This window comes from Mustelus asterias (assembly GCF_964213995.1).
Source record: "Mustelus asterias chromosome X unlocalized genomic scaffold, sMusAst1.hap1.1 SUPER_X_unloc_4, whole genome shotgun sequence".
NCBI lineage: Eukaryota > Metazoa > Chordata > Chondrichthyes > Carcharhiniformes > Triakidae > Mustelus > Mustelus asterias.
In genome coordinates, this window is record NW_027595349.1 from 216280 (window position 1) to 230721 (window position 14442).

General features: G+C 47.9%; 1 protein-coding gene across 4 annotated transcripts in view; it reads left to right on the plus strand.

Moving 5' to 3' along the window:
* LOC144491334 (calcitonin gene-related peptide type 1 receptor-like) overlaps nt 1-14442 on the plus strand; it is a 282765-nt gene that overhangs the window by 155765 nt on the left and 112558 nt on the right. For all 4 annotated transcript variants that reach the window (XM_078208995.1, XM_078208996.1, XM_078208994.1 and 1 more), the window contains 2 exons: nt 4605-4715; nt 11942-12054. In XM_078208995.1, coding sequence (XP_078065121.1) covers nt 4605-4715; nt 11942-12054 — 224 coding nt within the window. The remainder of the gene's footprint in view (nt 1-4604; nt 4716-11941; nt 12055-14442) is intronic.

Sequence of the window (14442 nt, forward strand, 5' to 3'; positions counted from 1 at the left end):
GAGATTCCCAGGATTGGCGATTCCCTTTCGTGCCTGTACAGGTGGATATCGGAGGAATCGCTCGTCATTCTTGCCGGATGGTTGCTTGCTCCCACTTGGAGTGAGGGGTTCAATTAGCTATTTGGCCGGGCACTGACCTCCAGGCTGGTTGCCCTCAGCTGGGATAACATCAGCCCCTGGAGTTTTGCCGCTGGACAGGGGTTTGACTGCATTTGTCACCCCAGGCAGTGTGGGGTGATTAGTGGAGAGAGCAGTTGATGGTCTCCTGTTGCTTGCTTTTTCATTGAATGGCTACAGGCCGACTGCATTCTCCGTCTCCCTTCCCAATCGGAGCTTTTTCTGTGAGCAATATTGACCCGTTGGCACTGAGGGATTGATACTGAAGTAGGCTGGAGCATAGAAAGAGATTAGGGAACATCAGGAGAATCTCTGTCGGTCATTTATTCTCGGTGTGTGACTGGGAGTTTATCAGTCGGGTGGCTTGCATCTCTTTGAGTTTACACTGGAAAATGCTGTGGATGTTTCAGTAGAGCCAGTGATTGGATACTGATGACATGTTATTGAACTATATCCTATCGAGATGATGTTACCCTTCAGTCGTGTCTGCACCGCCTCCCTGTTTTCCTCAAAGCAATCTTTATTTTTATGAGAGGATGGGCTTTGAGCCTCCATGGCATCCCGGCACACCATGTCCCTGAGGTAGGCCCAATCATTCTCACCTTCCCTGGACACAGGCCTCTCCTGTCTCTCCGAGAGATTCTTTTGTGGCCTGCCAGCTTGAGTCTTCAGACATTGGGACACCTCTGGACCTTCATACCCTGCTGGTGTGTGCCTAGGAGCGTAGATCTTGATGTTTAGCTTTGAAATCAGAAGATGGTGGTGAGTCCAGCAGTCACGTGGCTTTCCTCACATACACATCCTGCCCATTGCTCTGCCCAGTGGTGACATTGTGACAAATGGCATAGAGGGATTAAATGTGTGGGGTCACAGGGATGGGCCTGGGTAAGACATTCTGTTGGAGAGTTGGTGCAGACTCGATGGGCCAAATGGCCTCTTTTTGCACTGTAGGTATTCTTTGATTCTATCATCAATTAGGTCCCAAGTATCGAACATGTGTATCTTGTTGTATCAGCAGCTGGAAGGCTGCTGACTCACAACAAGCTTTCCCAGCACCTGGCACTCTGTGTCACCTCACCTAACACAATTATACCCATGGCTCAGTGTCTAGCACTGCTGCCTCTCAGTGCCAGGGTCCCGGGCTCGATTCCCGGCTCGGGTCACTGTCTGTGTGGAGTTCACATGTTCTCCCTGTCTGCGTGGGTTTCTCCTGGGGCTCCAGTTTCCTCCCACAGTGCAAAGATGTGCTGGTTAGATGGATTGGCCATGCTAAATTGCCCCTTAGTGTCCAAAGATGTGTAGGTTAGGTGGATTGGCCATGCTAAATTGTCCCCTAGTGTCCAAAGATGTGTAGGTTAGGTGGATTGGCCACGCTAAATTGCCCCTTAGTGTCCAAAGATGTGTAGGTTAGGTGGATTGGCCACGCTAAATTACCCCTTAGTTTGTCGACCTTGCCTGTATCGAGTTCAGTGTGCAGCAGGGCAAGATTTAAGAGCAAGGCTTTACCATGGCCAATCCACCTAACCAGCAGGCACTGCCCAAGAAGTGCCCCTCAACCCCCTGCCAGCACTGCAGCACTCCCTCAGTACGGGCACTGGAGTGGTGGCCTGGATCATGTTAGAAAATAGAACATAGAACAGTACAGCACAGAACAGGCCCTTCGGCCCACGATGTTGTGCCGAGCTTTGTCTGAAACCAAGATCAAGCTATCCCACTCCCTATCATCCTGGTGTGCTCCATGTGCCTATCCAATAACCGCTTAAATGTTCCTAAAGTGTCTGACTCCACTATCACTGCAGGCAGTCCATTCCACACCCCAACCACTCTCTGAGTAAAAAACCTACCTCGGACATCCTTCCTATATCTCCCACCATGAACCCTATAGTTATGCCCCCTAGTTACCGCTCCATTCACCCGAGGAAATAGTCTTTGAACGTTCACTCTATCTATCCCCCTCATCATCTTATAAACCTCTATCAAGTCTCCTCTCAACCTCCTCCGCTCCAAAGAGAAAAGCCCAAGTTCCCTCAACCTTTCCTCATAAGACCTACCCTCCAAACCAGGCAGCATCCTGGTAAATCTCCTTTGCACTCTTTCCAGTGTCTCCACATCCTTCTTATAGTGAGGTGACCAGAACTGCACACAATATTCCAAATGTGGTCTCACCAAGGTCCTGTACAGTTGCAGCATAACCCCACGGCTCTTAAACTCAAACCCCCTGTTAATGAACGCTAACACACTATAGGCCTTCTTCACGGCTCTATCCACTTGAGTGGCAACCTTCAGAGATTTATGGGCATGAATCCCAAGATCTCTCTGTTCCTCCACATTCTTCAGAACCCTACCTTTGACCCTGTAATCCACATTTAAATTTGTCCTACCAAAATGAATCACCTCGCATTTGTCAGGGTTAAATTCCATTTGCCATTTTTCAGCCCAGCTCTGCATCCTATCTATATCTCTTTGCAGCCTACAACAGCCCTCCACCTCATCCACTACTCCACCAATCTTGGTGTCATCAGCAAATTTACTGATCCACCCTTCAGCCCCCTCCTCCAAGTCATTTATAAAAATGACAAATAGCAGAGGACCAAGCACTGATCCCTGTGGCACTCCGCTGGTAACCGGTTTCCAGTCCGAACATTTTCCATCCACCACCACCCTCTGTCTTCTGTTAGATAGCCAGTTACCTATCCAATCGGCCAAACTTCCCTCTGTCCCACACATCCTTACTTTCTTCATAAGCCGACCATGGGGGACTTTATCAAACGCCTTACTAAAATCCATGTATATGACATCAACTGCACTACCTTCATCTACATACTTAGTTACCTCTTCAAAAAATTCTATCAAATTTGTGAGGCAAGACTTGCCCTTCACAAATCCGTGCTGACTATCCCGGATTAAGCTGCATCTTTCTAAATGGTCGTAAATCCTATCCCTGAGGACCTTTTCCATCAACTTACCGACCACCGAAGTAAGACTAACCAGCCTATAATTACCAGGGTCATTTCTATTCCCTTTCTTAAACAGAGGAACAACATTCGCCATTCTCCAGTCCTCTGGCACCATCCCCGTGGACAGTGAGGATGCAAAGATCAATGCCAAAGGCTCTGCTATCTCATCCCTTGCCTCCCAAAGACTCCTAGGATATATTTCATCAGGCCCAGGGGACTTATCAACTTTCAGTTTCTTCAAAATTGCTAGTACATCTTCCCTCCGAACATCTACTTCCTCCAGCCTATCAGCTTGTGACACCCTCTCTTCCTCAAAAACATGGCCCCTCTCCTTGGTGAACACTGAAGAAAAGTATTCATTCATCACCTCTCCTATCTCTTCTGACTCCACGCACAAATTCCCACTGCCGTCCTTGACCGGCCCCAGCCTCACCCTGGTCATTCTTTTATTTCTCACATAAGAGTAAAAAGCCTTGGCGTTTTCCTTGATCCGACCCGCCAAGGACTTCTCATGCCCCCTCCTCGCTCTCCTAAGCCCCTTTTTCAGCTCATTTCTTGCTAACTTGTAATCCTCCATCGAGCCAACTGAACCTTGTTTTCTCATCCTTACATATTCTTCCTTCTTCCTCTTGACAAGACATTCCACCTCTTTTGTGAACCATGGTTCCCTCACTCGGCCATTTCTTCTCTGCCTGACAGGGAAATACCTATCAAGGACACGCAGTATTTGTTCCTTGAAAAAGTTCCACTTTTCATTAGTGCCTTTCCCTGACAATTTTTGTTCCCATCCTATGCTTCCTAATTCCCGCCTGATTGCATCATAATTACCTCTCCCCCAATTGTAAACTATGCTCTGCCGTATGGCCCTCTCCCTCTCCATTGTAATAACAAAAGACACCGAATTGTGGTCACTATCTCCAAAGTGCTCTCCCACAACTAAATCTAACACTTGGCCCGGTTCATTTCCCAGTACCAAATCCAATGTGGCCCCACCTCTTGTCGGCTTATCCACATATTGTGTCAGGAACCCCTCCTGCACACACTGCACAAAAACGGCCCCATCCGAACTATTTGACCTACAAAGGTTCCAATCAATATTTGGAAAGTTAAAGTCCCCCATGACAACTACCCTGTGACCCCCACACCTATCCATAATCTGCTTAGCAATTTCTTGCTCCACATCTCTATTACTATTTGGGGGCCTATAGTAAACTCCTAACAACGTGACCGCTCCTTTCCTATTCCTAACCTCAGCCCATATTACCTCTGTAGGCAGATCCCCTTCGAAATGCCTTTCTGCAGCCGTTACACTCTCCTTGATTAACAGTGCCACTCCTCCACCTCTTTTACCAGCTACCCTACACTTACTGAAAGTGTTTACGGGGAAGTGTGTTTGTCGACCTTGCCTGTATCGAGTGGAAGCCAGAGTTCAGTGTGCAGCAGGGCAAGATTTAAGAGCAAGGCTTTCAGAGGGACAGTAGGCAAAGCAGGCTGAGGCTGCTTGGTAACATTGCCTTTTGTGCTTCACAGGTTCATACTGTAACCGTACCTGGGATGGGTGGTTATGCTGGGATGATGCGCCTACCCAATCGGTCGCTGTGCAGCAATGTCCTGATTACTATCAAGAGTTTGATCATTCTGGTAAGTCTGGAAACTGTTCTTTATCCACCCCACCCCTAGACATACTGTTACCATCCCAGCTGATGTTATAATTCACAGCAAGATCCCAGAATGGCATCCTGGCTTTAAAGTCCATGACTTGAGCTTTTCTTTTGAAAACATGGAGGAACAGAGTCCCAGGATTGCTAATTTGCATTTAACAAGAAAAAAAATGAATTAAACAGGAAAAGTTTGATTATAATACAATACCCACTTCTCTCACCCTTAGCATCACAAATGTACACGGATTTCAAGGATGACACAGGTTGCACAATGTATCTTGCATTAAGATGTTCTCAATAAATACACAGTGCCTGCAATCCAACAGGCTAACTGTTGTCAGACAACACCCCCTGAAACCCACTGGCAGATATCACTCAACCGATCTTCTGTGGACTTCTGCTCAAATTCCCCCCCAGATGATTGGCATACGAGTGTTTTCCAAACTCCACTCTCAAAAAGACATGCTTTAGAATCTTCTTTCAACCCATGCTTTCCATCAGCTCTTTTTGTCAAGAATCCACTTCCAGCTTTTCCAACTATCCTTTCAAACAAGGGGCTTGCTCACAGCCATTTGAGTCAGGATCCACCTGCAGGGTTTCGAGCTAGCTTTTCAGACAAGGCATTCCCACAGCCATTTCAATAAGGATCCGCCCTCCAGGGTTTCCAACTCTCCCATCAAATAAGACTTTCTCTTAGCTGTTTCAGTAAGGGTCTGCTTCCACTTCCAGGTTTTCCAACTGTCAGAATTCCCTTGTCTTGAATTGCTGCAAGCATCCAAACCTCCACACAACACCCTGGTCCTCAGGCCCCAACCGAATGCTATTGTTTCCAAAGGCTGGAAATGAGGACAACAAACTCCCGATTGCTTCAGATCTATGGCTTTTCTCGAACCACTTTCACCCAGGTCTGTCTTTCGCTTCAATGACCAGTAACCTGTTCTAATGGAAGTTCCTCTTTGTTGCTTTAACTGCCAACTTTCTGGAAACTGTCCAGAAGTAACCATCCTTGAGCTTCTCTGGAGCTTTCTTTTGTGAACATTACTCCATTGTGTGGCTTTCGTGCTGCTAGCAGAGCTGAGAGCTGTTCCCTCTCTAGCTTCCTATCTCCAACTGCCTGGATCCAGTTAAACACTAAAGCTATAATGGTCATCTCCCTAAACGTGGCCCTTGGTTGCTAAGCAACATCACGTTCTTTCCCCAAGCTCGAATTTACTTCTCCCGTCGCAAACTCTCTCTTAGTAAAAAAGGCGGGTAACTACAGGCCGGTTAGCTTAACGTCCGTAGTTGGGAAGATGCTAGAGTCCATTATTAAAGAGGAAATAACAGAGCACCCGAATAAGAATGGTTCGATCAAGCAGACGCAGCATGGATTCATGAAGGGAAAGTCGTGTTTGACGAATCTACTGGACTTTTATGAAGATGTCACTAGTGCGGTTGACAGAGGGGAACCGGTGGATGTGGTGTTTTTAGATTTCCAGAAGGCGTTCGATAAGGTGCCTCACAAAAGGTTGCTGCAGAAGATTGGGGTACATGGAGTTAGGGGTAAGGTGTTGGCGTGGATTGGGGATTGGCTATCTAACAGGAAGCAGAGAGTTGGGATAAATGGGTGCTTTTCTGGTTGGCAGTTGGTGACCAGTGGCGTGCCGCAGGGATCGGTGCTGGGGCCTCAATTGTTTACCATTTACTTAGATGATCTGGAGGAGGGGACTGAATCTAGGGTATTCAAGTTTGCTGATGACACGAAGGTGAGTAGGAAAGCGAATTGCGTGGAGGACGCGGAAAGTCTGCAGAGAGATTTGGATAGGCTGAGCGAGTGGGCGAGGATCTGGCAGATGGAATATAACGTTAGCAAATGTGAGGTTATCCACTTTGGAAGAAATAATAGTAAATTGGAGTATTATTTAAATGGAGAAAAATTACATCGTGCGACTGTGCAGAGGGACCTGGGGTCCTTGTGCACGAATCGCAAAAACTCAGTCTGCAGGTGCAGCAGGTGATCAAGAAGGCGAATGAAATGTTGGCCTTTATCGCGAGGGGGATAGAATATAAAAGCAGGGAGGTCTTGCTGCAACTGTACAAGGCACTGGTGAGGCCGCAACTGGAGTACTGTGTGCAGTTTTGGTCCCCTTATTTGCGAAAGGATATATTGGCCTTGGAGGGAGTGCAGAGAAGGTTCACCAGGTTGATACCGGAGATGAGGGGTGTAGCTTATGAGGAGAGATTAAACAGATTGGGTCTGTACTCGTTGGAGTTTAGAAGGATGAGGGGTGATCTTATAGAGACATATAAGATAATGAAGGGGCTGGATAGGGTAGAGGTGGAGAGATTCTTTCCACTTAGAAGGGAAACCAGAACTAGAGGGCACAGCCTCAAAATAAGGGGGGGCCGGTTCAGAACAGAGTTGAGGGGGAACTTCTTCTCTCAGAGGGTAGTGAATCTCTGGAATTCTCTGCCCATTGAAGTGGTGGAGGCTTCCTCGTTGAATATGTTTAAATCACGGGTAGATAGTTTTCTGATCGATAAGGGAATTAGGGGATATGGGGAGCAGGCGGGTAAGTGGAACTGATTCGCTTCAGATCAGCCATGATCTTGTTGAATGGCGGGGCAGGCTCGAAGGGCCAGATGGCCTACTCCTGCTCCTATTTCTTATGTTCTTATGTTCTTAGTACAAAAGAAACAGTTTGAACTGAAACCAAATACCCGCCAAACCTTTCTCTAGCATGACTCTAACTGGGAATTGTATCCTTTCCCACACAAAAACACTAAATTAAACCTAAGCACAGTAAGAAGTCTCACAACACCAAGTTAAAGTCCAACAAGTTTATTTGGAATCACGAGCTTTCGGAACACTGCTCCTTCATCAGGAGAGTCACCAACTCCTGGGTCATCTCCCTCATCAGCTGAGTGACTTCTTACTGTGCCCACCCCAGTCCAGCGCCGGCATCTCCGCATCATGGCTAAACCTAAGTAAATCTATACCTTATTTTGAACACTTAACAATATAGATATGGATCCTTTCTACACATCTCTGTTTCCTGATCGCGGCCGGGATTCTCTGGGCCCCGCCCACGCGGCCGGGATTCTCTCGCCCCCCGGGATTCCCGGGCCTCGCCGGTGGCCGGGATGCTCCGGCCCTGCCCATGACCACACAAGGCAGAAGGGGAAAAGCCCCAATGTGGCTCCAAGTAGAAACACACACAATCTGTGCACCTGGTCAGACATCGACTTGAGTTTTGACATTACCATTTCAGTGATGGAGGTCCCAAAGCAGTGAAAGGATTTGGAAGTTATCTTTGAAATGCAGGAGCAGGAGCTGGCCATTCAGCCCCTCGAGCCTGTCCCACCATTCATTGAGATCACCGATGATCTGTGAGAAAATGCCATCCACCCGCAATTGTTCATCATCCCTCAACAGAGAGCCTTCAATTTCAGCTTTCAATGTAATAACTGACCAAGCATCAATTGCCGTCTGCAGAAGAGAGTTCCAAACTTTTACCATCCTTTGTGTGTTGAAGCATTTCCATAGAACCATCGAATCCCGACAATGGGCTGAATGGCCTCTCTCTGCACTGAGTCTGAACTGATTCTCCAAAATGATCATGGCTAATCCCCCTAACTTACACATCCTTGGACACTAAGGGGCAATTTAGCATGGCTAATCCACCTAACTCGCACATCTTTGGATACTAAGGCCGTGCTAAATTGTCCCTTAGTGTCCAAAAATGTGCAGGTTGGGTGGGTTGGCCGTGTTGAATTACCCCTCAGTATCCAATTCTCCTCTTACTCTTCAAAACTCCAGTGGATACAGACCTAATCTCTCCAACCTTTCCCTGGAAGGCATTTCAGGTATTAAGAGATAATTAGGAGTCTACTGATGACCGTGAAATCATTGTTGATTGTTGTAAAAATCTATCTGGTTCACTAATGTCCTTTATGGAAGGAAATCTGCCGTCCTTACCCGGTCTGGTGTGACTCCAGAGCCACAGCAATGTGGTTGACTCTCAACTGCCCTCTGAAATGACCGAGTGAGACACTCAGTTGTATCAATCGCTACAAAGTCTCAACAATGAAATGAAACCAAACGGACCACCTGGCATCGACCCAGGCATTGGAAAAGACAACAGCAAAACAAACAGTCCTGTTGACCCTGCAAAGTACCCCTTGGTAACATCTGGGGACTTGTGCTAAAATTGGGAGAGCTGTCTCACAGTCTAGTCAAGCAACAGCCTGACTGAGTCACACTCACAGAATCATACCTTACAGATAACACCCCTGACACCACCATTACCATCCATGGATATGTCCTGTCCCACCAGCAGGACAGACCCAGCAGAGGTGGCAGCACAGTGGTATACAGTCAGGAGGGAGTTGCCCTGGGAATCCTCAACATCGACTCTCGACTCTGGACCCCATGAAGTCTCCTGGCATCAGGTCAAACATGGGCAAGGAAACCTCCTGCTGATTATCACATACCGTCCACCCCCTCTCAGCTGATGAATCAGGACTCCCCCCATGTTGAACATCACTTGGAGGAAACACTGAGGGTGGCAAGGGCACAGAATGTACTCTGGGTGGAGAACTTCAATGTCCATCACCAAGAGTGGCTCGGTGGTGCTACCACTGACCGAGCTGGCTGGGTCCTAAAGGACATCGCTGTGAGACTGGGATTGTGGCAGGTGGTGAGGGAACCAACAAGAGGGAAAAACATACCTCACCTCATCCTCACCAAGCTGCCTGCCGCAGATGCGTCTGTCCATGACAGTATCTGTAAGAGTGATCACCGCACAGTCCTTGTGGAGACAGAGTCCCATCGTCACATCGTGTTGTGTGGCACTATCACCGTGCTAAATGGGATAGACTTCAAACAGATCTAACAACCCAAGACTGGGCGTCCATGAGGCGCTGTGGGCCATCAACAGCAGCAGAATTGTACTCCAGCACAATCTGCAACCTCATGGCCCGGCATATCCCCCACTCTACCATCACCATCAAAACAGGGGATCAACCCTGGTTCAATGGAGTGTGCAGGAGGGCATGCTGGGAGCAACACCAGGCATACCTAAAAATGAGGTGTCAACCTGATTAAACTACAATAAAGGACTACTTGCATGCCAAAAAATGGAGGCATCATGCAATAGACTGAACTAAGCGATCCCAGCTGATCAGAAGCTCTGCTATCCTGCCACATCCAGCTGTGAATGGTGGTGGACAATTAAACAACTCACTGGAGGAGGCTCCACAAATATCCCCATCCTCAATGATGGAGGAGCCCAGCACATCAGTGCAAAAGATAAGGTTGAAGCATTCGCAGCAATCTTCAGCCAGAAGTGCCGAGTGGATGATCCATCTCGGCCTCCTCCAGTGGTCCCCAGCATCTCACATGCCAGTCTCCAGCCAATTCGATTTACTCCATGTGATATCAAGTGGAGTGGAGGCACTGGATACTGCAAAGGCAATGGGCCCTGATAACATTCCGGCAATAGTACTGAAGACTTGTCCTCCAGAACTTGCCGCTCCCCTAGCCAAGCTCTTCCAGTACAGTTACAACACTGGCATCTACCCGACAATGTGGAAAATTGCCCAGGTGTCCTGTACACAAAAAGCAGGACAAATCCAACCCGGCCAATTACCGACCAATCAGTCTACTCTCCATCATCAGTGAAGTGATGGAAGGGGTCATCGACAGCACTATCAAGCAGCACCTGCTCAGCAATAACCTGCTCAGCGACGCCCAGTTTGGGTTCACCAGGGTCACTCAGCTCCTGACCTCATTACAGCCTTGGTTCAAACATGGACAAAAGAGCTGAATTCCAGAGGTGAGGTGAGAGTGACAGCCCTTGACATCAAGGCTGCATTCAACCGAGTGACATCAAGGAGCCCTAGCAATAGGAGTCAGTGGGTATCAGAGGGAAAACTCTCCGCTGGTTGGAGTCACACCTGGTACACAGGAAGATGGCTGTGGGGGTTGGAGGTCAATCATCTCAGCTCCAGGACATCACTGCAGGAGTTCCTCAGGGTTCGTGTCCGAGGCCCAACCATCTTCAGCTGCTTCATCAATGACCTTCCCTCCATCATAAGGTCAGAAGTGGGGATGTTCACTGATGATTGCACAATGTTCAGCACCATTCGCGACTCCTCAGATACTGAAACAGTCCATGTTTAAATGCAGCAAGATCTGGACAATATCCAGGCTTCGGCTGATAAGTGGCAAGTAACATTCGTGCCACACAAGTGCCAGGCAATGACCATCACCAATAAGAGACACTCTAACCATCGCCCCTTGACATTCAATGGTGTTACCATCACTGAATCCCCCACTGTCAACATCCCGGGGGTTACCATTGACCGGAAACTCAACTGGACTCACCACATAAACACAGTGGCTACAAGAGCAGGTCAGAGGTAGCGACTAACTCACTTCCTGACTCCCCCAAAGCCTGTCCACCATCTACAAGGCACAAGTCAGGAGTGTGCTGGAATACTCCCCACTTGCCTGGATGAGTGCAGCTCCAACAACACTCAAGAAGCTCGACGCCATCCAGGACAAAGCAGCCCCGCTTGATTGGCACCACATCTCAAACATTCACTCCCTCCACCACCGACGCTCAGTAGCAGCAGTGTGTGCCATCTACAATCTGCACTGCAGCAACTCACCAAACAGCACCTTCCAAACCTACGACCACTTCCATCTAGAAGGACAAGGGCAGCAGATACATGGGAATACGACCACCTGGGGGTTCTCCTCCGAGCCACTCACCATCCTGACTTGGAAATATATCACCGTTCCTTCACTGTCACTGGGTCAAAATCCTGGAATTCCCTCCCTAACAGCATTGTGGGTGTACCTACATCACATGGACTGCAGTGATTCAAGAAGGCAGCTCACCACCACCTTCCCAAGAGCAACTAAGGATGGGCAATAAAAGCTGGCCAGCCAGCGACGCCCATGTCCCACAAATGAATTTTTTTAAATGTCTAAAATAAGTAGGAAAGTTCTTTTGGGTCCAGGAGTAATTAGTGGTTGCCACGAGTTACTGAATTGCAAACCTCGGACTGTCACAGCTATAGCCTGGCTACTTGTCTGTCTCCATAATCCCTTTTCTATTCCATCGGCGTGCTTTTTGCAGTAACTGGAAGTTTCTCTGTACAGGGAATCAGATTAGTCGTTTGTCTAAGCTGTCTGCAACTCTCTCTTTACCCCTTCAGAAAAGGCAAGCAAGTTCTGTGCTGAAAACAGCTTGTGGTTTCGACATCCCGAGAGTAATCGGACCTGGACAAACTACACCCAGTGTACAGCCCACACCAGGGACAATCAGAAGGTGAGAGGTTGCACTGAAATCTGGGGGACTGCAGGCTGTACCCATTCAGTTTGTGTGGTAGAGCAGGACGGGTACTGGAGGCCTGAGGCCTAGTGCGGAGGCATTTGCCCGCAGTTTATTACCTCAGTGCCAACTGCAAAAAAGAAATGGATGGGAGGATCTGTGCAGGATTCACCTGCCGATCTTCGCAGCAAGATTCCCCCCTTCTCTCTCCCCCCTGCCCCACCCCCACAGGAAGAAAATAAGGGGGGGGGAATCAGGATACTGAATTTCATGATCAGCCATGATCAAGATAAATGGCGGAGCAGGCTTGAAGGGCCAAATGTCCTACTGCTGCTTCTATTTTCTATGTTTCTATGTATATATAGTATGTTGGGATTTGGGGTACGGACTGCCCCTTTAAGAGTGTGGGTCAGGTGACCCTGGGCGATTAGCTGCGCCCAATGTGGGACAATGTTGGGCAGTCTCAGACCTGAGAGTGAGTGAGTGAGTGAGTGCCTCCAACAAACAGCTCGCAGTGTTCAAGCCTATCTCGTGATTGTTTACGTCCCTCGGTCCACAGGGGAATACATAACACAAGGGATGAGGGAGAATGGAGAATTGAAGGAAGTTAGTATTAGCAAGAAGTTTGTGTTGGTGAAATTAATTGGAGAGTTGTTGATAAATGCCCAGGACCTGATATTCTACTTCCCAGAGTGTTGAAAGAGGTTGCTATGGAGATAGTGGATCCATAGCTGGGGGAAAGGAAATTATGATGCGATTCGACGAGATTTAGCTGGCATAGGTTGGGGAAGGAAACTGCAGGGGATGGGCACAATTGTAATGTGGAGCTTGTTCAAGGAGCAGCTACTACGCGTCCTTGATAAATATGTACCTGTCAGGCAGGGAGGAAGCAGTCGTGTGAGGGAACCGTGATTTACTAAGGAGGTTGAATCTCTTGTGAAAAGGAAGAAGGAGACTTATGTTAAGATGAGACGTGAAGGCTCAGTTAGGGCGCTTCAGAGTTACAAGTTAGCCAGGAAGGACCTAAAGAAAGAGTTAAGAAGAGCCAGGAGGGGACATGAGATGTCTTTGGCAGGTAGGATCAAGGAAAACCCTAAAGCTTTCTATAGGTATGTCAGGAGTAAAAGAATGACTCGGGTAAGATTAGGGCCAGTCAAGGACAGGAGTCGGAAGTTGTGCGTGGAGTCTGAAGAGATAGGAGAGGCACTAAATGAATATTTTTTGTCGGTATTCACACTGGAGAGGGACAGTGTTGTCGAGGGGAATACTGAGATGCAGACTGTTGGACTGGATGGGATTGATGTTCATAAGGAGGAGGTGTCAGCAATTCTGGAAAGGGTAAAAATAGATAAGTCCCCTGGGCCGGATGGGATTTATCCTAGGATTCTCTGGGAGGCTAGAGAGGAGATTGCAGAGCCTTTGGCTTTGATCTTTGTGTCGTCATTGTCTACAGGAACAGTGCCAGAAGACTGGAGGATAGCAAATGTTGTCCCCTTGTTCAAGAAGGGGAGTAGGGACAACCCTGGTAATTATAGACCGGTGAGCCTTACTTCTGTTGTGGGAAAAGTTTTGGAAAGGATTATAAGAGATAGGATTTATAATCACCTCGAAAGGAATAATTTGATTAGGGATAGTCAGCACGGTTTTGTGAAGGGTAGGTCGTGCCTCACAAACCTTATTGAGTTCTTTGAGAAGGTGACCAAAGAGGTGGATGAGGGTAAAGCGGTTGATGTGGTGTATATGGATTTCAGCAAAGCGTTTGATAAGGTTCCCCATGGTAAGCTTTTGCAGAAAAAACGGACACATGGGATTGAGGGTGATTTAGTGATTTGGATCAGGAATTGGCTAGCTGTAAGAAAACAGAGGGTGGTGGTTGATGGGAAATATTCATCCTGGAGTTCAGTTACTAGTGGTGTACCGCAAGGATCTGTTTTGGGGCCACTGGTGTTTGTCATTTTTATTAATGACTTGGATGAGGGCGTGGAAGGATGGATTAGTAAATTTGCGGATGACACTAAAGTCAGTGGAGTTGTAGACAGTGCGGAGGGAAGTGGCAGGTTACAGAGGGACATAGATAAGCTGCAGAGCTGGGCTGAGAGGTGGCAAATGGAGTTTAATGCGGAAAAATGTGAGGTGATTCACTTTGGAAGGAGTAACAGGAATACAGAGTACTGGGCTAATGGTAAGATACTTGGTAGTGTGGATGAACAGAGGGATCTGGGTGTCCATGTGCATAGATCCCTGAAAGTTGGCACCCAGGTTGATAGGGTTGTTAAGAAGGCGTACGGTGTGTTAGCTTTTATTGGTAGAGGGATTGAGTTTCGGAGCCAGGAGGTCATGCTGCAACTGTACAAAACTCTGGTGCGGCCGCATTTGGAGTATTGC